This window comes from Apodemus sylvaticus, chromosome 12 (genome assembly GCF_947179515.1).
Source record: "Apodemus sylvaticus chromosome 12, mApoSyl1.1, whole genome shotgun sequence".
NCBI lineage: Eukaryota > Metazoa > Chordata > Mammalia > Rodentia > Muridae > Apodemus > Apodemus sylvaticus.
In genome coordinates, this window is record NC_067483.1 from 77804834 (window position 1) to 77828424 (window position 23591).

Here is a 23591-nt window from a genome sequence, read left to right on the forward strand (position 1 = left end):
AGCACAGAGGCTGCCTGTGGACGGATCCCCAGGAAGACACAACCTCGCGGACTTCCTCCCCAACAGAAAGACACTTGCTGAGTTTTGGTCTCTGTGTCTCCCTATTCCAGCCCTTTTGATAAAAGCCATCACATTTGGAGTACCTGGAGTGACCTACTAAGTGTGCCAGGAGCCTACTAAAGTGTACAGTAATAACCACTTCCTGTGTCTCCGCCCCCCCCCCCCCAGCCCCAGTAGGCTGATCATCATAATACCCCAGACACACCCTACCTCACTTCCAAAGGCTTGGCTAAGTCAAGCTTCCCCACAGGATTAGCTCTGCCCTCTTAGCAGCCTTTCCTCTTCAGTTCCAGAGTTTCTGGGGTCTCCCATCATCTACTCCTACCCAGCCACGCTCATATTCCTTCTCCTCTTCCTGTTTCTTGCTTCTATTCCTACTCATCTTCATATCTTGTTATCAGTACAGGGCACGCTCTTCTTTATGAGCATGTGCAGAGCAAGTACCGATGATGAGGGACATTACACAGCACGGAGATTGAGAGACAGGGTCAAAGACCACGTAGTCCTGGAGGAGGCCGCAGCTCTGCCACTCTGCCACATTAACACACACACACACACACACACACACACTGAGGCCTTCAGCAAGCTGTTCGCTCTTGATCCTAGTTACCTTATCAAATAGCCTTAGTAAGAGCACTTCTCTCCCTCTGGGACTTTGGTGAAGAGTTAAACCATTGCTTCTCAGCCTTCAGAACGCTGAGACCCTGTAATACTGTTCCTCACGCTGTGGTGACCCTCCAAACATAAAATGATTTTCACTGCTATTTCATAACTGTCATTTTGCTACTTTTATGCGTCATAATGCAAATACCTGATATGCAGGATGTCAGATATGTGACCCCTGTAACAGGGTCATTTGACCCCACAAAGGGGTCATGACCCACAGGCTGAGAAACACTGACTTACAAGGCAAGCACCCTGGGAGTGCTGAGGATAGACCACTCAGGGGAATCTTAATTACCACTTCCTGAGCCCGGTGTCACCAAGGGACACAGGTGAATACAGGATCTCCACTGCTAAACAGCTCCGCATAAGAATAAACAACCATCAGGGCTGGGGATGTAGCTCTGTGGCTAGAGTGCTCCTCTAGAGTGATGCACAAAGACACAGGCTCCATCTCCAGTCCTATATGAACTAGGCACAGCCACAGGTACCTGTAACGCCAGTGATCTGAGCGAAAGAATCAGAAATTCAAGGTCACCCTGGGTCTACAGAGCAAGTCCAGGGCCAGCCTAGGCTAAGACCATATCTTTAAAATTAAAATCATAATCAAAGCAGACTGATATACATGCAGAGACATATGGAGAGGGTAGCAGTCTTTCAGGTAGCTATAGCAGAGAAATCAAGAGACTTGAGAGCAAACGATTTTCAGTGTGAGACAGGCTGTGAAGAAAACAGACCAGTGGGCAAAGGAGGAGGGGGTGGGGAGGGGTAGGGGGAGAGGGAGGGGGAAGAGGAGGGGTAATTATATATATATATGTGTGTGTATATATATATATATATATATATATATATATAGTGACTTTTATGTGTGTGTGTGTGTGTGTGTGTGTATGTATAGTGAGTGACCAAAGGTGGGGTTCTATGTGGATAAGATGAACTAAGATGAACTCCCAGCTCTCCACCTTCCGACTGCTCTCTGGGGACATATAGCTACACTTCCAGACACACGGGCCCTGTGTACACTGGGAAGATTTCCTCTTCCTGGAAGTGAGACGTAGACTCTTTAAGGAGCTATTGGGGTGCCCAGCCATTCAATTAAGGGCAGAGAATCTGGGATAGATTTCTTAAGTGAAAATCATAAATCAGTATGATCTCTTTCAATAAACAACCCAGCTACTGCCTCCCCACCAGTCTCTCAGCAGGATTTGGTTGTTTAGTTTAGAAGCAGCCAAACTCTTACTTAAATTAAGTGTCATCCCTGCTAAATGAAGACCAGATGTGTAAGCCAACAAAGGCATCTAATCAAGTTTGAAGAAAGGATTGCCCGAAATGAGAAAACTGAGGGAGGCTGGGATCCGGCAGAGCTGGGCAGGTGGCTGAGGCGGACAGACAAACCCGGGGCTCCAGATGAGAGGTCACTCGGCAAGGGAAGGCTGATGCTGTCCTAAAGCCCAGACATGGGGGCGCTCACGGTTTCTCTCTAGGCAGTGAGAATCCCAACTCAGCTCGGAAAGTGCAGTTGGTCTTTTACCTTCACCTCTAAAACCAATGAGGGCACTGTCCTAGCCCAAGTTCCCAAAGCAGGCAAAGCCATCTTTGCTAAAATCTTCACACTAGCCAAGGCTAACCCTTTCCAGAGAATGCCTGAACCAAGCCAAAATCTCTTTCATCCCTCACTGCCTCAGCCCCAAGACAGTGGATCTCAACCTTCCCAATGCTGTGATGTTCCTCACGCTGTGGTGACCTCCAACCATAAAAGTATTCCCATTGCTATTCATAACTGTAAGTTTGCTACTGCTATGAATCATAATGTAAATATCCTAGAGACCCCTGTGATAGGGCCATTTGCTGACACCACCACCACCCCAAGTAGGTCGAGACCCACAGGTTGAACTGCTGCTCTAAAGTCTCCCGCTCTGCAGCATGTGGTACATTATCCCACTGTAGAAAAGAGAGAGGGGTTGGGGCCTCAGAGCCTCTTCCGTGTGTCGGCTTCCACAGGACCTCACCTTCCTTTTCCCTTTCTTTCTGTTTGGGACAGGCTTTTACAGCGGAACAGACTTATCTTAAACTCATGTCCATCCTGCCTTCACCTTCCGAGTGCTGGAATAACAGACAAGAACCACGACACCTAGCTTGGCTTTTGTTGGCACAGAGTGTACGTGTCCGTGTATATACATTTGAGGGGCCACACTCTCAAGTGTGCATACATTTGGAGACGAGATGTGGTCATCTATTTTTTTCACCCTCTGCCTTTGGGTTTTTTGTTGTTGTTGTTGTTGTTGTTGTTGTCTGTCTGTTTCTTTGTTTGTTTGTTTTGTCTTGTTTTAGACAGTGCCTTCTATAGCCCAGGCTAGGCCTGAACTCATTATGTAGCCAAGGATATCGTGAAACATCTGATCCTCCTGCTTCTACTTCCCAATTGCTAGGATTACAGGCATGGGATGTAATGACTAGCTTATGCAGTAGTGTGAATCAAACTTGGTGCCCCACGCCCTTTGCTAAAATCTTCACACTAGCCAAGGCTAACCCTTTCCAGAGAATGCCTGAACCAAGCCAAAATCTCTTTCATCCCTCACTGCCTCAGCCCCAAGACAGTGGATCTCAACCTTCCCAATGCTGTGATGTTCCTCTCTACCCACAGTGAACCATGCTCCCAGCCTTCCACCATGTTTTTGAGATGGGGGTCACCTCACTGAATCTGAATCTTGTTTATTCCAGCAGAATGGCTAGCCAGAAAGCTTAGAGATCCACCTGTCCATCAACACCCTGACCCCCAGCACTGGGGTAACGGATGCATGCCAAACACATGGATGCTAGAGTTCTGAACCCAGGTGCTCATGCCTGCACAGCAATCACCCACTAAGCTATATCCCCAGCCCCTCAGTTTGGTTTGTCAATGTAGGAAGAAAGGGAATGGGTAGAAAGAGTGTGTGCTCAGGACCCAAGCCCCTAGCAGCCCCTGAGTCCCAGCAAGCGTCCCAGCATATGGAGTCCTAACCTAACTGTCCAGCAGCTGTCTTCACAGCTGTAGCAGCTGATGTCACCAAACACGGCTGTGGCCCAAGAGGAACAGGTCAGTGTGGAAGTTCATACCTGAGCAGGCCAGCTCAACCAGCAGTCCAGAGAAGTGTAGAGGGCTGGGCCCTAATTTTAGCCAGACAGACCAAACGTGGGCTAGTGCTGACTCTATGCAGGGTCAGACCTAAGGAAAGGTCACAGCCACACTTGGCAAGAAACACGCACTGCCCGAGTAGCAGAGGCTCCCAATGAGGATACAGTAGCTATCTCTATCTGCCTTAGAGAGGAAGCCAAGTTCTAGATCCCAGATCCTGGGCAGTTAGCAACATAGCAATGTTGAGCAAGTTGCTGAACCATCTCATCCAAAGTAGCTCCCTAAGCTCAGTGAGTTACCAGTAGGATGAGATGCACAGAGAGTAGCACCTCGCTGTAACACCTGGTGTCAAAGATATGCACAGTACTGGGGGGTTTAAGCGGACTCTTGAACCTGAAAGAAAGCCATGCCAGGAGTCACGCATGGCTGTGCCTGTAATTCCAATATACTAGAGGATGGGACAAGAGGACTCTGAAAGTGCTGGGCTAGCCTACTCTATAAAAGTGAGATTCCGGGGGCTGTTGAGATGGCTCAGCAGTTAAGAGCACCAACTGCTCTTCCGAAGGTCCTGAGTTCAATTCCCAGCAAGCACATGGTGGCTCACAACCATCAAAACAAGATCTGACTCCCTCTTCTGGAGTATCTGAAGACAGCTACAGTGTACTTACATATAATAAATAAATCTTTAAAAAAAGTGAGATTCTGAGATAGGTAGATAGATAGATAGATAGATAGACAGACAGACAGACAGATAGATAGATAATAGATACATAGAAGATAGATAGGCAGATGATAGATGGATAGATACATAGACATATAGATAATAAATTGACAGATGATAAATGATTTATATATACATACATATATACTACATAGATATATAATATAGATAGATAGATAGATAGATAGATAGATAGATAGATACACATAATTAGACAGATATTTCTTGAAAAGAAATCCCTCCCCCTACTCCTGCTGTTCCCTGATTGTTCTAAGAAATAGCTTTCCGGCTCCTATCTCTAAAATTCTGGGGATATTTAAGACCACATTTAACAATATTCACAACTCATATATATCCTGCATTAGTCACCTGCCTTCGCGCCCAGTCCCTCCTGGGCCAGAATAAACAAAGACCCACTTGGCTCCACAAGGGACAGAACAAGGCTGAGAGGACAAGGTGACAACTGACAAGGACACAATGCCAGTAGTCTGTACCTGAGCTACTGAAGAGTTCTCCCTGTCTGGAAGAAGCTGAGGCATTGGGAGATATATGAAACGGAAGGCAGGCAGGGAAGGACAGTGGCCTGGGGTTTGGGGTGGGGGCTTCTGGGAGGGCCAGCCTGCTTTTGTCAAGGAATAGAAAATGAGGCACACTTGACCTTCCTCAGCTCATAGCCCCCCTGAGTATCCTACTCAGAACGTGCATCTTGAATAAGCCAGGACACAAACCATTGACTCCCTGGCCCACTGCCAGACCACCCTGTGATCCAGGCCCCAGGGCTCAGCAAGGCAGCTAAAGGAGCCAGAGAGGAGGCCAAGCTCCCTCCATGACTCTTTTCAGGAGGCCAAAGGCAGGTGTAGCTCACCTACTGAATCAGCCCTGGGGGAATGAACGAGGGGAAGACTAACACAGCAAGTGTCAGGTCTTTGCATCAGGAGGTCTAGCGGGTAAGGAGGCAGGACGCGCTGCTAATAGAACACCAACATCACATTAACAGGGCAACTGCCACTGTAGGCAACAGGGTTGAGAGGGATGTGGAAAAGCCATTTGTCACTCCCACAGCCAACGGTTGCGTGGTTAAAAGGCCTCTCCAGGGAAGCAGATCTCATGCAGCCCAGAGAGCGTGAGGAACAGCAGCTACACAGCATTGTTGACGCTGACTGAATACCCAGGGGCTGAGTGTTACACAGTGTACACTGGGTCAGCAGGTCTCTGCTCTGCAGGCGTTCAATCTAGCCCTGATGGGGCAAACAGAGGCAAGCAGGGAGAACCACCAGACAGGGAATGCTCTCCTAGCCAGGGCCCTGAACAAGGAGTTTGCGCTGTCAACTCCTGTCCAGCCCCAGCCCTCCATGAGGTCTCTCAGTGAATTCTTACAAACGGAAACCATTTCCGAGATAGCTGGGGAAATGCACAGGTCTCTACAGAGTGTGGTGGTGACATAAAAGCCAGAAAAGTTATTTTGTAGGTGTCAAGAGAAACTTATAGAAATAAAAGGGGGGGGGGAAATAAAACTGGGCACGTGGAGAGGCAGCAGAAGCTGAGCTGGGTCCTAAGGAGACGGGCCTGAGCCACACAGAGAAGGGAGCACCTGCCAGGTGGAAGGAAGGATGGAGGCTGATATGAAGATGCTCTGACCTTTGCTGGGGCAGGCCTGCGGTACCTGCAGACGCCCACACACCTTGCTGGGAGCTCAGGGTCCAAACCAGAGATGATAGAGAAGCATCACAAAGAACTGTAAACAGGGCAATGCCAACAGGACTGCCTTTAGAGAAACAAGCTGGTCAGCAGGAGAAAGGAAAGCACGGGGACTCAAGGAGCGGGTGCAGGGGGTTCTACAAAGTATACCCTCTACCACCGAGCCACACCCCGACCAATGCAGCCATCTGTGCAATAAATGACAGGGCTCCCTCTACTTGGAGAGATCAAGAGGGATCTGCATATTTGAGAAATATTTGCTTAGAAGGAAATTTGGCATTGGTGGCTCATGTGAAACCTGGAGAAAGGAGTGTCTAAAGTGACCCTGAGGTTTGAAGCTGGGTAACACGGCTTTCACTGGCATAAACTGGCATCCGTAAAAATCCAAGGGAAAGCAAAGAGAAAAGAGGAGAAACGTCTGCAGAAATGACGAAGCCAGGTTTTTGACACACCAAATTCAAGGTGGCTTTGGAACACAAGGGGAGAGGTGGGGATGCCACACAGGATATATGAATTTCAAGCTCTGAAAAGAAGTTTATACAAATCAAATAATGGCCTTACTTACATCTAGTGCTATGCACTGCCTGGCCGTGTTCCCGGATGGAAGACAGACACAATCAGGAACACAGATGATACTGTCTGGCTAGACACTTGGAAAATGAGGATAATCAGTCTGCTCTTGTAGGATCTCTGAGCCAGACTCCAGTCTCAGTTCCCAACCACAGCAGCACCAAGCTCAGACTCTGCAGCAAATCCTAGACCCCCAACTCACCAGAGCAACCTGTTTAACCTTTCTCTGCCTTAGCTTGCTCATCTATAAAGTGGGGCGATCTCACCCTTAGAGGGTGATGATGTGCTCTCTGCCCGTGGCCAGACACAGCCCAGAGCAATCTAGACTCTGGTCTGCCGAGGCTGCACAAGGACCAGAACACTGAGCAGTGATGTCACTCCTATGACCCTTCTCTGTAGAAAACTCAGTAATACCCATCCCTTACAAGGTTGTTGGAAACTAGGATCAAATCACAGTAGATACAAAACCCACCCAAGCAACCGTGCAGACAACGGAAGCCACAAAGGTGGAACCTCACCACACAAGTCAAAGACATGTGCCTCTTGGAAGCTGTCTTCACTGTGGTTCCAAAGCTGTCTCATTAGATCGCACTGCATCTTTATCCTATAGGGCACGAATGATCCTGGGAGCACTCTGGCCATACATCAAAACCTATGTCATACGCTAAGTACAGAAAGTCACGGGAGACCAGCCTGGGCTGTCAGAGCCTGGCTCGCAGAAGTCACAAGGGAAAATACTTTTCAGCTCTGCACAGGAGTGAACTGATGATGCACACCATGACACAGAGGACCCTGAAAACATCCTGGCCAGTGGAATAAACAGGAACAGGTAACAAATACAGCATAAGATTTCACCGGTGTGCGGTCTGTAGAATAGATAACATCAAGAGACAGGAGACAGGACAGAGTTCCAGGGCTGGAACGAAGTCTCTGTTGAATGAGCACAATTTATGACAGAGATTATTAATGAAAGGCGTTAGATATTGACAGTGGTGAGGAGCACAAAGTGTGGCATATTTAAACCCACCGAGTCATACATTACGAGTGGCTAAAATGAAAAAAATCCATTTACACATAAATATGTCTTTAAATCCAAAGAAGTCATTAAAGATGTACAATGTCACCCTCTTTGCCAATGCCAGAAAGAAGAACAAAGGGTCCCCAAAGGCTTCAAACACTGACATTCAGCATTTCCTTTTCTTACAGCAAAAAAACTTTGTTTAAAGGATACCCAACAGCCAGGCTTGGTGGTGGACAACAACATCATCATAATGTCAGCCAGCTGAAGGAAGAGGATCTTTACAAGAAACTGGACTGAGCAGGATGCATTCTGACATTCCTTTGAAAACTCAAAGATATCACTGCTGACTCTTAGGGATGCAAGGCTGTAATGGAGCCAGGCCCCTTATTTAAAATCAACTGTGTGCTTTGCTTTAACCACAACTCTGGAAGATAATGAAGTATCTCTGCCCTGGTTTTTTGTTTATTTGTTTGTTTAAATCATTCTTGAACAGAGCGTAGAACCTCACATCATTACTCCATGCACTCAAGAGGCAGCGGCAGGCAGATCTTTGGGAGCTTAAGGCCAGCCAGGTCAGCACAGTAAGGGCTAAGTCATGAGACCCTATCTCAAAAGAGAAGCGAGAATCATTCCTGAATCCTTCCTCTTTGGAACAAAACCGAATCGAGTAACTTTCCAATCTGGTTTGAAATCAAGGAAAGATAGATGGGTTTATTCATGTGTAGTCCAGGAACTCAGGAGCCTCTTAGTGACCCAGATTCTCTTGAGATGTGACCTGGAGGGAAAAAATTCCTACAAATAATGCTACCATTCCTACAGGTCACCATTCAAACTTTCCTTTGGGCTGCTTTCTGAACCTAGAAAGCCTATACCTGCTCTGGGCTTCCTGCTTCCTGCTCCTTCTGTGTGAAGCACTTCCTGCAGAGAAACAGACGGCTCCCTCCCTCTGCCTGCTCACATATAAAGACTCACTTCAACACAACCAAGAACAAGAACGACTTCCCCTGCGATCTGCAGAAAACCAGTACCAGGCCACCTCGGGCTCTTCCTGGTCTCATGTCCTAATTTAGCAGTCTGCAGAGAATGTCCCCGTGACTCCGTGTTTCTAGTCTCTCCTATTCTTTCTCACCATCAGACTGTAAGTTTCATCCGAGCAGGGACTTTGTTTTTCAGACTCTGTGCTTCCAGAACCTAAAATAATGTTGGCTCAGAAGTCAACACTTTCTCTCCCAGTGAGGAGGGGGATCAAGCTGGCTCTCTGTGCACCATTCTTCCTTCGGAGGAGAATGCCTGTCTCAGGCCACCTGGGAGTTCTGATCTGCATCCTTTGCTCCAAAGGAAGACCTCTGTAACCCCCTCATCACACACTGCTGAAAACACCAAGCTCCCTTTCGAAGAAAACCAAAAAGGCAAACATCCACTGTTTGATCAGCTCATGTCTCATATATCAGAAGTACGACGAGATGGAATAGTAGCCAATAATAAAAAGAAATGAAGTGTTGGTGCATAAAAGGCGCAGGTTAACTGTGCAAACACTAAAAGAAGCCAGAGACGAAGGTCCACATATTTTATGAGACCATCAATGGTAAATGTCCAAGACAGGCAAATCCATTCAGGGTGGAAGTGAACTGCTGGAGGAGACTTGTGGCTGGGAGCCTCGGGGACACTGGGAGATGAGAGGACAGAAGCACAGAGTTGGCTAGAAGTACGTGGTCCTGTGGTAGAGCATTTGACTAGTGTGCTGGAGGTCCTGAGTTTGATCCCCAATGCTGCAAAAACTTAAAAAATCCAATAGAGGTTCAGAGCTTCCTTTGGGGAGGAAGTAAGTTCTATAATGACGGCTGTATAATGATGTATATAGATATATACTAAATCCCACTGCTAAAACTGTATAGTGCATGATGTATAAATTATATAGTGTATGAGGTATATCTCAATAAAGTCATTACCCGAAAAAGTATTGGCAAATTATAATATCATTTAAATATGTAAAACATCCATCTAGATATAAACTGCTTATGCATACAGGCCTTATATAGATTTATAATTTAAACGCAAGTTATATTATATAATCAATACATTCAAACAAGTCAGAGAAGACTTCACACTGAAATCACGTCTCTGTGAATACACAGTGGATATGCTCTCTGAGCGCTGCAGTGTCCAGCTCAAGCAGACTCAGCGGTGATACTCAGAATGTCCACCACCAGGACCACATAGTCAAGGCTGGGGTACACTGTGTGAAGGTGTCTCTGTATTGTCAATGGGTGATAGCTAATTAATAGCTGGGTCTTGGTATTGTCATTCCTATGGCCTATCATATTTCGTAATTAGCACAGGTACCAACAAGTCAGAAAAGATACTAAAAGCAGCAAAGCCAAACACTTCCTGCAAGCAACCCAGATGGAGATGACAGGGGCATGGCGACTGCCAGTCTTCCTTGCAGCCTGGGTACCAGGCAGGCGCTAGCTCCACTCCTGGGTTACTTTCTTCTGTCTCGACTATCCAGAAGGTCATGTTCCTCTCCCTCAACTGGACAGAAGTCGTAATTCCTAGCTCCTTCCTATGCCAGGGGCCCATAGGCCGATTTGCCTTAGGAGAATTCATTCCATACACATGAAGATCCATGGTTCTGCTCTCTTTTAGAGCGTCAGCAGTGAGGAGACATAGTCTGCCCACTCTAGAAGACCCAGCAGACAAACTCAGAAGTAAAGGCCAAAGGCTAATGAGCCGTGCAGGGCGTACAATAAGCTCATTTTACTTTATTCACATTAGGATCAAACGAAAACACAATGTTTGATAAGTCTTACAGAGAACTCTCAAACACCTAACTAAATGAAGATGACCCTACAGTTCCAGGGAACCTACTCAGAGAAACATTAATCTACAAATTGGTTAAAAATAATCAACGGGTCTCAGAGCAAATGAATTCATATCTTTAATAAAAGCTAGGGGTTTTCAGCTGCTTATCATTGTTCTCAATGGAGGGCAATTAGAAAGGAACCTTTTGGAGTTTTTGTTGGGGCGGTATTGGTATTTTTAGAAGTTTTTATATGTGCGTGCGTGCGTGCGTGCGTGCGTGTGGGGGTGTAGACACAGTATCACTAGGTAGACCTGGCTAGCCTGCAACTCACTAAGTAGAGCAGGCCAACCCCAAACTTAGTGATCCCGTCTTTGCCTTCTAAACACTGGAATTGCAGATATGCAAATAACAGGGCATTTTGCTGCTGTTGTTTTTGTAGTGTAGGACCCATATCCTTGTGCAAACTAGGTAAGTCTACCACTGAACTGTAGCTGCAGCCTGCAACTATCATTTGGGGTATACAGGCCACGTGTCAGGCGCATCTGTTTGTACTGTGTGTATGAATTCACATATTATCTGGTCAAATCTATCTACAGAAAAGTTATTATACGGATTTTATTCATGATCAAACATTGACTGACAGGTTGAGAACCTTGTCCAAAGTCCCCTGATTCCACACAGAACAAAACACAATCTAAATTTTGTTCTGCCTCATCTTGTACCTGAGACTTTAAGTAAGGGAAGGACCTTCCCAGTTCCCGCTAGAGCCTGATGCTCTAATCCATTGGGATAGACTCAAAAATGCCCCTCAAGCCTTTAAAGGTGCTGTATCACATGACAATTCTAAAGGCTTTGCACTTTAGAAAAGAGGATGAACCTTGACAGGGAAATAATCTGGGATTCTTGGGAGAAACCAGAGGAGAGAGAGCTGATCACAAAGGTCCCCCATCGATGAGGCTACAGAGTGTGACGCCGCCATGTAGTGATGGGAAGCAGAGGTCACAGTGGCAGCCCTGCTGGCTCTGAAGACAGACAGGAGGCACTTGCCAAAATCATGGGCAATCTTTGGGCATATATAACCTTGTGACATGTGTCACGATGTGACAAGCTGCATTTGAAAACCACACAATTAGATTAACAACAACAATAAAGAAAAATATCTCATCATGTAGTCCGTTTATAATGGCATGCTGGGTCACCTTCATAGATATGCTCCTATCTATGCATGTCTGCTTCATAGGATGTGCTCAGAGGCCCTCAGGTTGGTTCCTCCTACAAGGATGCTGGAAGATCAAGAAACAGACTGTTCTCTAGGGCTTCCAGCAGAAACGCAGAAAGCAGGCCTACCAAAGCCTTGGCGGCTCCCCGTCTCAGGCTTCTGACTCCAGAACTACAAGATGAGAAGTTAGAGTTACTTTAAGCCGTTACATTGTGACTGGTTAGTGCGTTCCAAGAAGTGGCCAAGCTGACAGAGCAGAGGTGATCCTTGCAGACTCTGACAAAAAGAGAACATAATAACAAAGGGGAGACCACTGCTGACCTAGGCAAGCTACTAACAAAGAAAGGTACAAAGGAACAAATCCTCTTTATTATGGTAGAAGCCCTCTGCCACGGGGAAAGGGGCATGCAGACAGGAACTGTGGCTCTAGTCACTAGCTCCACAAAACCACCAGCCCATGATGAACTCCCAAAAATGCATCCAATGTAAGCCCTCCTAAGAAAATACCCAGGGCCTCTTAGGTTTTTTTCTACCCTTTGGTTTTCCTTGAGAAAAGTTCTGGGTAAAGCTGGCAAAAATGGTAGCTGCCAGAAGAGGAGGTGGGCATGGCCAGTTCCTGGTTATCAAACCACAGACTACATACACTAGAGAAACCAAGACACACTAAGGAGGGATTTTTGATTCCATTCTGTATCATTTTGGAAGCCATTTGTAGTGTGGACCAGAATGTGCCCAACCCTTAGTCAAAGAAGTCAATGGGAGGCCAGGGCCATGTGCTGGACACTAGAAATACAGTCATTCTTATGACACCAGTCATGGGGATGTTGTGGTAGGAACTTGAAAGGACAAGACAAGCCACTCAAGATGGCTTCCCCAAGGAAGGACCTCGTTCACTCAAGAGGCTAACTGTTAAAAGCAGCTAGATAAGGCAGCTGGCTGTTAAAAGCAGCTAGAAGTCTCAGAGTATTTATCTGCATGTACGAAATGCTCTGAAACCCAGAGGAAAGGTATAAAAAAATGATAGCGATGAATATAAATAGCCCTTTATGGTTTATAAAGCATTTTTTCACGCACCATCCCGGATCCGACAATAGCACCAGAGAGACAGGATGAGAGGCAGCATGCTGTCTTTTATAAATGAGGAAGCCAAGATTAACAGCCCTCAGCTGCTTTGCCAAGGTCACACATTAAGTCAAGGGTAAGATCCAGGCCCAACTCTTACCACTCTTTGTTGAGAGCCCTCTTGACTACACTGAGTGCCCTTCCCAAGGAGACTACAGAGAAGCGGCAGGGACTGGTGTTGATATCTGGGAACAAAGGGCACAGGGTAGTTGGGCATCATGTTAGACACTGGAGATTCGAAGATGGTCATGACAGGATGTGGTCCCTTCCTCCAGGGCTAGACCTCGCTGAGCTGTGACAGCGGCCATGGCCACAGCTTAGAAGCCATCCAGCTGTGGCACCTGTCACCACTGGCTTATCCCTCTACACTCCCACAAAGCCTTTCCTGTCTCCCATAAATCGGGTTTAATCTCCCAGTCGCACACATGCTTTCTTAGCTTCTTTTCCCTTTATTAATGATGTACAGAGTACACACTGCGGCGCATCCTTGGTGGGAAGGCAAAATGAAACCAGTATGAAAAGGGTGTCGGAGGATTCTCAAAGAACACAGCTCCCACCAGGCACAGTGGCATGTCCTCGGTCCCACCTACTCAGGAGGCTGAGTCAAGAAGATCATTTATGCCCACAAGTTCAAGACCAGCCTAGATACCATAATGAGATGCCAGCTCAAAGATTTAACCTACCATTGTGACCCAGAAATTCCTTTTCTGAGAATATAGACAAGGGAAAAAAAAATCAAAGAAAGTTTGGGAAGACATGTTTGCACACCCGTGTACTCACAGAACTATTCACAACAGCTAAAAAGGATAGAAACAAATGCCCATCAGAAGATGAATTCATAAAGTAAATGTGTTCTGTCCATACAAAGTGATACAAGGAGACCTTAGGAAGGAAATCCCGACACTATAGAACACGATGGACTGTGAAGACCTTATGTCCATACCAGGGGACAAATTCTGCATGGTTCCATTCTTATGACAATTTAACATTGTCAAAATCACAGAAACAGAAGATAGGAAGATAGCCATCAAGGGAAAGGGGATCCTATTTAACTGATACAGAGTTTCAGTTTTACACAAAGGAAAAAAGGAAAGACTGGAGATCCTAAATGCAACAGGAGGGGATACACTTAACTACTGAACTGTCTGCCTTTACAAAGGAAAGCACAAGCCAGGTCGTGGTAGCGCATGCCTTTAATCCCAGCCCTTGGGAGGCAGAGGCAGGCAGATTCTTGAGTTCAAGGCCAGTCTGGTCTACAGAATGAGTTCCAGGACAGCCGGAGCTATACAGAAAAACCCTGTCTCGAAAAACAAAACAACAACAACAAAAAAAAAACATGAAAAGGAAAATCTAATGCTATGCACTTTTACCATCTACTTCTTAGAAGCAGGTTAAAAGGAGAAAAATGTATCTAAGATAGACATCATAATTTCAAAAAGAAGATGAAAAAGGTGGGAAGGCAACTGCAGACAAGGGCAGAGGAAGCACACAGTGAATGATGGAGTGTGGACGGAACTGAGTCCACACTGGGGCACAAGGCTGGAGATGAACAAGAAAGCCCCAAGTCCTAAGAGGACTGAAGACGGTGTCAGGCAGGGGCCTCCACTCCCTGCATGCATCCTTTGGGAAACATAAGAATCTTTACTGCCACAGCACAGTACAGCTCTCCAGAGAGGACCAGAGGATGAGATCTACAGTTTAGCAATGAGGGACATGGTGAGCCACACCTGCACCACAGCACATGGCAAGGAGATCTCGAATTCAAGGTCAGACTAGGCTACATAGTAAGACCCTATCTCAGGAAGGAAGGAAGGAAGGAAGGAAGGAAGGAAGGAAGGAAGGAAGGAAGGAAGGAAGGAAGGAAGGGAGGGAGGGAGGGAGGGAGGGAGGGAGGGAAAAGGAAGGGAAGGGAAGGGAGGGGGGAGGGAGGAAGGAAGGGAAAGGAAGGGAGGAAGGGAGGGAAGGAGGAGGGAGGGAGGCGGTCTTGGCAAGCACTCACATCTCACCTGTAAGGCTCTCGGGGTCCTTATCAATAGCTGCTCTGAGGACTGCCTACTGCTCTGGCCAAGCCCTGGGGTCTGGGGCTTCTAAGCCCAGCCGAGCACCCAGCATCCAAAGTCTGTAGTGTCCTATCCAGTATTAGCCTAGCACCACTCAACATAAAAGGACAGTGTCAGTTATAGTCCTTTACACAGAAATCCCATGCCCTAGTTCTTGACAGCTGTAATTACAGCCCAAACAGCTTCTGAAAGGCAAAGAGAAAGAAGAAAATAGCAGCCCGGACCTAGCAGTGAATTGTGGGGCGGCGGTGGGGGTGGGGAAAACACACAATCTACTATGCTACTAATGGCAGCCAGTCCACACAAGCCACCGGACTGCCAGCCCAAACAACTTTCTGACCAATTAATTTCTCCCTCTAATGTAATGAGCGGCTCATTAAGAGCTGGAAGCGGCTCCCACAGAGGGGGCTGGCTGTAGGGAGAGGCGTGAGGCTGGCACAGCTCACAGGTAATGAGGGAAGAGGAGCCTGCCACATTCCAGGCCCAGATTCCTGCAGATCCCAACACCAACCGTGTCTGGCCTGCCCCAGCTTCCAGGGAATGTTTTCCCATGCCTCTGCCCGCTTTAAGTTGTTTCTACCACAGGCTCCCTTTCTGGGAAGGTGTCATGTTCCAGTCATTTGGTTCCACCCAGTTAAGATCAAGACTCAAACATTCAGCGTTCCATCGAATGCTCAGCAGGGTACCAGGGGCCATGGCACAGCCTGAGTATGAATCCCCAGAACAGTAACCTGACCTGAAGTACTTAGGCTGTCTTGGGTTCCAGGTCTCATCCATAAAAAGTGCTAACAATATCCCCACCTCATCTAAAGTATCTACAAATAATAATAAAACATATTCAATATCAAAGCATCTAAAAAAAGCATCCAGCATGGAAGTAACTATTACTGTTGGTAAAGAGAATGCTTTCACAATGGTGATGATGTCAACAGCTGCCACTCTCTGCCCCGTCAGTCAAAAGCTAACAACAGAGAACTTTGGTGGACACCCACGTGTGGGTAGTTCCAGCGCCAGTCCTTCTGTCACAGCAGCGAGCACAACGCATGAACTCTGCTTCTATTCATGTAGCAGGGTAAAGGAGACAGGAAAGGGGACCGGAAGTACTGAGCCCCAACCAGCAGCCCAAAGGGGAAGGAAAATGTACAGCTTTTCCCTGAGACCAAGAGGAAGTGATAGGATAGATTCAGGCCACACGCACACTCCCGCGCCTCCATCACTTCTCAATATTTCTTTGAGCTTCAGGTCAATCTAGAAAAAACAATGCGGCATGATCCCCTAACGCTGTGACTATGGAGCAGAATTACTCTCCTGAAAGTACTTCGAATTTCTTTATTTCTAAGTACTGTTATCTATAATAACAGTCTCAGTAAAGTCAGCTTGGTAAAGACGAAAAGGCTCAGAGGCTGGAAGCACCACTGAGGCACGCGGAGAGCCAATGTAAACAGTAAATATGTTTACACCCTCCCCATCGCTGATGTCAGTGAATTGAGGCTTCTGTTGATTGGGTAGAGAGTGAGCTCAAGGGGGAAAATGGAGCTCCAGCACCTGTTCCATGTTTTCCGTTTAGGTGAACAGATCACTCCAAAGAACAATGACACACGACACACGCCGGGCTGCACCCAGAGACGACCGAGCCAACCGCCCTAACTAACACCACTCACGCCACACCACGATAAGAAATGCGACTAAGTGATCCCAAGCCCACCTCCAAAGGCACAGTTCGGTTCTGGTGCAGAGCTCCCGATTGAGTTCCTTTACGGATCCCTGCTCCAAGGATCAGAGTCAGAAGGCAGCAGTGGGTTACCACACATACCAAACTCTTCCAGGAGTCGCAGAAAAGGGAGGCTTACACATCCTGAAGCCTCGAGCAGCTGACCAAGGAAGTTTTGTTGGAATTTCATATCCAGTCTTAAAATCTCCATTAAATCTTCTATCCTGTACCACAGTAAATTACCCTTTTAAAATGTTTTGATTGGTGACTAGTTGCTTACTAAACTTTCACTCTACATTTACCACTCTCCTTGACTAGCTAACCACAGCGCATGCGCATGTGTCCCAGGTGGAAAGCGCGACTGGACATGACAGAGGGAGGATGCTCCTGCTCACCCATCACATCCGTCTCAATCTTTGACCCTAGTTCACAATAGTTTTCCCCAACGATACAGGAATATGGGCTCTGGGGCCTGGAGGGAAGCCACCCATTCTGGCTCTAGTCTGCCTGAAAGGGTGGCAGCAAGGAAACTTGAGTTCCGGATTCGCACACAGCCCCACCTTCGGACCACTCACCCGGATTCTGCGCATGGCAGCCACGATCTCAACCCTGCTGTTGGGTCTGGGCACATCCAGGCTTCCCACGTACTGTAGAAAAGAAGCAAAGAAAGAGAGAATGAGATGGGGGAATGGGGGAGGCACTATCCCTAATCACAGAATGTCAGGGGTGCGAAGTCTTGGAGGCCACATGATTTCTCTCCCCATTTTACAGAGGAGGAAATTAAAATCCCAAAGGCTGCTTTTGAAATTGTTTCTAGATTTCAATAACAAATAAGTGCTTAACCAGAAATGACTGCTCCCGTTTTCATCTTGCTCCTAAAGTAGCAAAGCCCTGTGTTTGGGTAAGCAGGCATCTGAAGCAGAAAGGCTCCTGGCAGAGGTCCTGGCCCCTGTCTATGGGACATGGTAAGAGCAGTTTTCCTTTTTCTCCTTTCAATTTCTTCATCTGTAAGATCAAATGAATTGCACACACACACACACACACACACACAGAGAGAGAGAGAGAGAGAGAGAGACAGAGACAGAGACAGAGAGACAGAGACAGGAAACAGAGAGACAGAGACACTCTTACATAAAAGTGCTTGCCAAAAATAAATGCACTAAGAAAAATAGACACTTTTGGAGTTATTGTCTGGGATTTTTTTTTCATTTTGTTTTGTTTTGCTTGCTCTGTTTTAGATTTGTTTGTCTTTTTACAAGCCCCCACTGGTAAACCCAGGCTGGCCTGGAACTCACTCTGTAGCTCAGGCTGGTAATTCAATTCACGGCATGTCTCCTGCCTCAGACTCCCAGGTGCTGTGATTGCAGCCCGAAGCACCACATCTGGCTACTCTTTTTTAATTACTGGAATTTTATTGAGTTCTCCCTAGACATATTGTAGACCTCCAACATTTTGCTAAGTTCCTGACTGGAGGAAGAAGAGACTAATAATTTTCCTTATTAAAAACAAAGTGCTCAAGTGGACTTTTTAATGCTTTTTGAGACAGGTTCACCATCTAATTGAGGCTGACCTCAAAATCACCTGTTGTGTCTCAGCCTCCTGAGTGTCGGGGATTACAGGAGTGCACCACCACACCTGCCCTGATTATACTTTGAAGTTGTCCACTAAACTAGATTGCATTAAGGTTAATGTTTAACAAGTATTTCTTTGCTAAAGACTACTCAAATAATGCAAAAATATGTAAACAAGAGAATGAAACCCTCACTCTCCACTGGTTAGTACCAGTCTCTGTCTTTGCTTACCAAGGGCCCTAAATTCAATTAGTTCTAAGGGGGAAAGGTTATATTATTCATAACTTTAAACACAGCCTCAGTGTCTAAGCCCCTGTGTGCAGGTGATCAAATTGAACATAAGGCCTCCTTTCCTGACAGACCCTTCATACCAGAGCCCTTCGCTTCCCTAAATCACCCCATCCACATGCCCGAGAGTTAGTCAAGGAGTCTAACAGTTTGACATGTGTCTACACAGCTTGACATGTACTAAGCACAGGTGGACTTAATAGAAATAGGAACAGTCATATCTGAAAGACAGTCTCTGTGGTTACGAGAAAAGAAAAGCCTTTCCCCAAAATTTGGAGCTAAGGACTGGCTCCAGCCAGAAGAGTTTCACAAATGACATGGGGAACAAACGGAGTTCCCCTAGTATTGACCAACAGCTTGTGTTGACACAATGAAGAATGAAGTTCCCAGCAGCAGATGAGTCGGCTGGCAAACCAGGGGTACACTGCAGTCTGTGTACCCCTGGTTTGCCAGCCCCTTGGGGGAGCCCACCCAAGTATAAGAGCTGATTGGCCAAGGGCCTTGACCCTTGCTGAACAACTGAGCCCCTAGGTCTCTCTAGGGTTAGCAATTCTCCCCAGTGAGCTCTGCTGGAGCTTCAAGGTCAGCAATAGGTCAATGACCTGTGCAGCCAGAGATGGCACAGTGCCATCCATGACTGCCCAACTTCAAAGGCTCTCCAGCCCAGCGGGAGTTTCCAGGATCCCGTTCCTGTGTGTTCCATGCTGATCTTCCCTGAACCTGTTGCACTCAGAAACCCAAACCTTCTGGGCTCAGTTCCTCCTTCGATCATGTGAAGGCCAAGGCCTCGGGACTGAACAAGGTCATCCATTGTAGAGGAGCCAGAGCGGGAAGAGGAGGTGCACGGAAGAGGAATCACTGCCAGCCCAGAAGAGGAGCTGCTAGCCACAGAGCCCGAACTCAAGCACCCAAAGGGGACCCGTACTCTGGCTGTGCCACAGCCCACCTCTCCATCCTGGGGAAGGATGCAGTTAGACTGATAATACTGGAACAATTAGGAAATGTATACCATATAAGAGAGCCCTTATTCCCAGACCCATCTCCCTACAAGGGCCTGCCTCCCTCCGCCAGCCCCCACCCAAGCTGGTATATGTACCCAACACACACCTACATACACTTGCTATACATGTGTGTGTGTGTGTGTGTGTGTGTGTGTGTGCTGACATACTTCGAACACACCCACCCACTCACAGTGCACACCCACTGACTCATCACACTCACACCACACGCCTACACTCCCTTCTTCCCTGACTCCCTTTCCCTGTAAAGAAAGATCACAAATCTGCCTTCCTGAAAATGAGTCTGCAGGAGCTAAACTGGCTCCACCCAGCCGCACCTTAGGGTCCACTGGAGAGAGTTGGAAGATATACTCAAAGGAGGACTCAGGGCTACATCTCCCAGACGAGAGCTCAACATCCACGCTATCAATATGGAATGAGAGCCAGGATGCCCTGGAAGCAGAGAGGTCAGAAAGCCAGCTCCTCAGGCCAAAGCAGAAGGTGTGATGGCTGAAATCACCTCCCTTTCTATCACAGCCAAAGCCAGGTACCCGTAAGTGCCACACACAATTCCCAGCTTACCAAAGGACAGCGGTATATTAAACCTGCTGCTGGTGGGCTTTTAATCACTAGGCCTTCTATAGACCTATAGCAGCTCTGTGACCTCCTCCTTCCAGGAATCCCTGCAGCGCAACACCACACAGGACACAGAGCAGAGGAAGGACTCAAAGAAAGGAGTTTAAAAATACCACAGCTTACAACTATTTCATCAATATCTAAAATGAAAGAAAAAAATCCATAAGACTCCCAAAGAAAAAGAAAAGAATTTTTAAAAAAAGAAAAGTCAGGTGGGGAAACTAAGGTTTGTCATCTCAGTGCCTTGGAAGCTGGGGTGGGAGAATTCCCATGAGTGTAAGGCCAGCCCAGGCTGCAGAATAGGATTCTATCTCAAAGACATTGAAAAGGAAAAGGGGAAATCTTAAGGAAGGTGTAAACTGTATGAGTAACTGTGATACGACAGACAGACAAACAGACATTATATTTGTGGCTTCATGATTCAGACAAGCAGGAATTATAACTGCATATAAGATTATCAAAGAACCTCAAAGGCTTTTTTTTTTTTTTTTTTTTGTAAATTTCTGGACAACTTTAGCCTGGGTACAACATGACTGTCTCAGGAAGTTCTGCCATTATGTTGCTTCCACTGTATTTTCCGGAGATTAACTCCTGGAGTCTGTAAAGATTGGAACTGCAGTGTCTCCCAGCGTGTGACCGATAATGCGAACAGCAGAAAGACAGAACAGCTTGACGTAGCCACCCATATTACACTTGCCACCCACACACCCTGTCATGTCTGCCACCACCCTCCTCCTGGGGGCTCCCTCTGTTTACAAAGCTCATGTCAGGTGTCTCCAGCGACAAGGTAGAAATGCAGTCAAAGAAGAACACTGCCTATGATTCTGCTGCTGATATGACCGGACAAGCAGGTATCAGACCAAGCCTCCCATGGACAACAACATAAACTCTCAAGTGTAAATAAATAGACAAACAAATAAATAAACAAAAGAAATAAATAACCATATCAAATGTACAGCATAAAGAGAAAAGTATCACATAAGCTAAATGTGTTAACAGGCACCCACTCTAGTCAACTGCATGTTAATACCTTGGTTAAAAAGAAGGGTTATGGGAACTCTCTACTCTAGCAATGAATTTTTAACTGTGTGTTCCTAACATGGAATTTTAAAAGTAAAGACTGCTAATTAAAACAGTAATAATTTGAATGTTTAGAATAACTTGAACCAGCCTGAGACTGGCAGGTCTCCAGCTCTGGAGAGGACGTGCGCTCAGGGACACATGGGTTCTGGTCTGATGACACCATTCAGAAGGGATGGTGAGTTGGCTGGATACTTGCCCCCGGGAAATAAAGTTAGGATTAATGAGCAACTAAGTCAGCTCTTTTGAGGAACAAGAAAACCATGTTTGGAAAGACAACAGAATCCTCTAGCATGCATCTGTTAAACACCCCACTGATTGGCCAACACAAGTATAGCCACCCATGAGGAGGTCACAGTCATGCTAACAGGCCAAACATTAAGGTCCCCAGTGCTGCTGTATCCCCACCCCCTACCCTCACCTCTTCTCTCAGAAGCTGCTCAATTGGGTCTCTACCCCAGCATGTGTGATGAGATAGATGCTTTAACACCCCCCTGGGTTAACAGGGAACAGAGCCCTAAGGTCCCGCCCTACTGTATTCTTCCCAATTCTTTCCCTGAGGACCCCAAACCAGGTCTGCTTTCTATCCTGTATACTGCCTACCTCCTCACAGTCCTCTGGTCTCCTGGCCACATCCTGTCCCCTCTCCAACGCACAGGAGCATACAGCCATGGGACGACCAGCCTGTGGCTAGAATTCACTGGCCGGAACTATCCATCTCAGTGAGTTCTGTGATCTGTTCCCCCATCCTGATACCCTACAGATGAGGAGAATCATAGGGAGGTGTGCGAGTCACACCAAGGTTACTCACAAAGGAAAGTGTCACAGACTCAGTGGGGTCATCCTGCCAAAACAAATGAGTGCTCACCACGCTGACCCCAGCTAAAGCTACTCCTTTTGTTACCCGGTTCATATCTTTCCCCGCAGTTCGCTTGGCCTGCAAGAAAAGTTCTATCTGGATCACATGGTTACTTTCCTCCACAATAATATGAGCCTCTGCGGGGCTTTGCTCTTTTTCCATACTCCAGCTCTTTGAACACGGTCTGGAAAAGGAAGATTCAACATCTCCTGGTCAGGGCATAGTGACACACACTTGTTGGTCCCAACACTTAGGAGGCCGAGATGGGAATATTATTGTGACTTGCAGGACAGCCTTTGGTACCCCGTGAGGTAGGCCAGCCTAAGCTAGAGTGAGACTCTTGCCCTACCCCGCTGCTCAACAGCCAAAATAAATAAACTAAAAATAAAACCCAATAACAACAAGAAAAGCCCCATTGGATCAGCATAGGGGAAATGGAGCCCACAGGAGTCCCGAACCCCACCACGGATGGACGGACAGCGGACAGACGCACTCCTGCAGGCCAGTGGCTCTGCTCCAGAGGGAACGACCTTCCTGCCCTGCAGAACTGTCCTGCACACAGCTGAGTGCCCTGCTGTGCTGGATCACCAATGTGACCTGGGCTGCAGTTCTCGCCTCATTTAGCATGGAACAAAGACGAACTGCAGTGGCCAGAGCAGCCCAGATTCCAGAGCACACGCAGTGAATGACCTTCTAGTAACTGCTCTGGGGGAGGGGAGGGGAGGAAGAGGAAAACATTGCACCCAGACTTCCAGTCCCAACTCTGAGGCCTTCAGCTTGGTCCTCGGGTACTGAGGTGCTCGGGACCCGAGGAGAGATGGGGCATATGCTATAGACCTTTTAGCTACAGTCCAGGCAAGGCCTCAGTGCCCAACCCTCCCTTGCACACAGGAATATGTACATACACGTACACATACACACAGGCATGCACAAATGCACATGCACTCACTCGCGTGCACATGCATACATACACACACACACACACACACACACACACACACACACACGAAAACTTCAAATGCCGCTGTACACCACATATTTATTTATTTCTACTCAAAGACTGAAGCACTTATCTTTCTGCTAGCCCCTGCCCCCAAAAGCAAGTATTTGAAGGCTTTCTGATCAGTAGTAGTGCAGTGTAACCAACAAATACACCAGAGATCAGAGCAGATTCCTTCTCACTCCCCAACATGCAAGGCCTGGATGAAAAAATAAATCTGTGCTTTAGGCTAATGCTATGCAATTCTCTAAAAGAGATAGAGGCAGGACAGAATCATCAATGACTGTCTCTTAGTCACTATTAACAACACTTAGATATATGGCGTCCTGACTGTTCTTTATGAGGTCTTGTCAGGTAAAAGCTATACAAAAGCTGCTCTAGATTTTCAGCTCTTGA

General features: G+C 47.0%; 1 protein-coding gene across 5 annotated transcripts in view; it reads right to left on the reverse strand.

Moving 5' to 3' along the window:
* Positions 1-23591, reverse strand: part of LOC127697198 (carboxyl-terminal PDZ ligand of neuronal nitric oxide synthase protein) — a 294753-nt gene that overhangs the window by 198647 nt on the left and 72515 nt on the right. For all 5 annotated transcript variants that reach the window (XM_052200160.1, XM_052200159.1, XM_052200158.1 and 2 more), the window contains exon 2: positions 17339-17410. In XM_052200160.1, coding sequence (XP_052056120.1) covers positions 17339-17410 — 72 coding nt within the window. The remainder of the gene's footprint in view (positions 1-17338; positions 17411-23591) is intronic.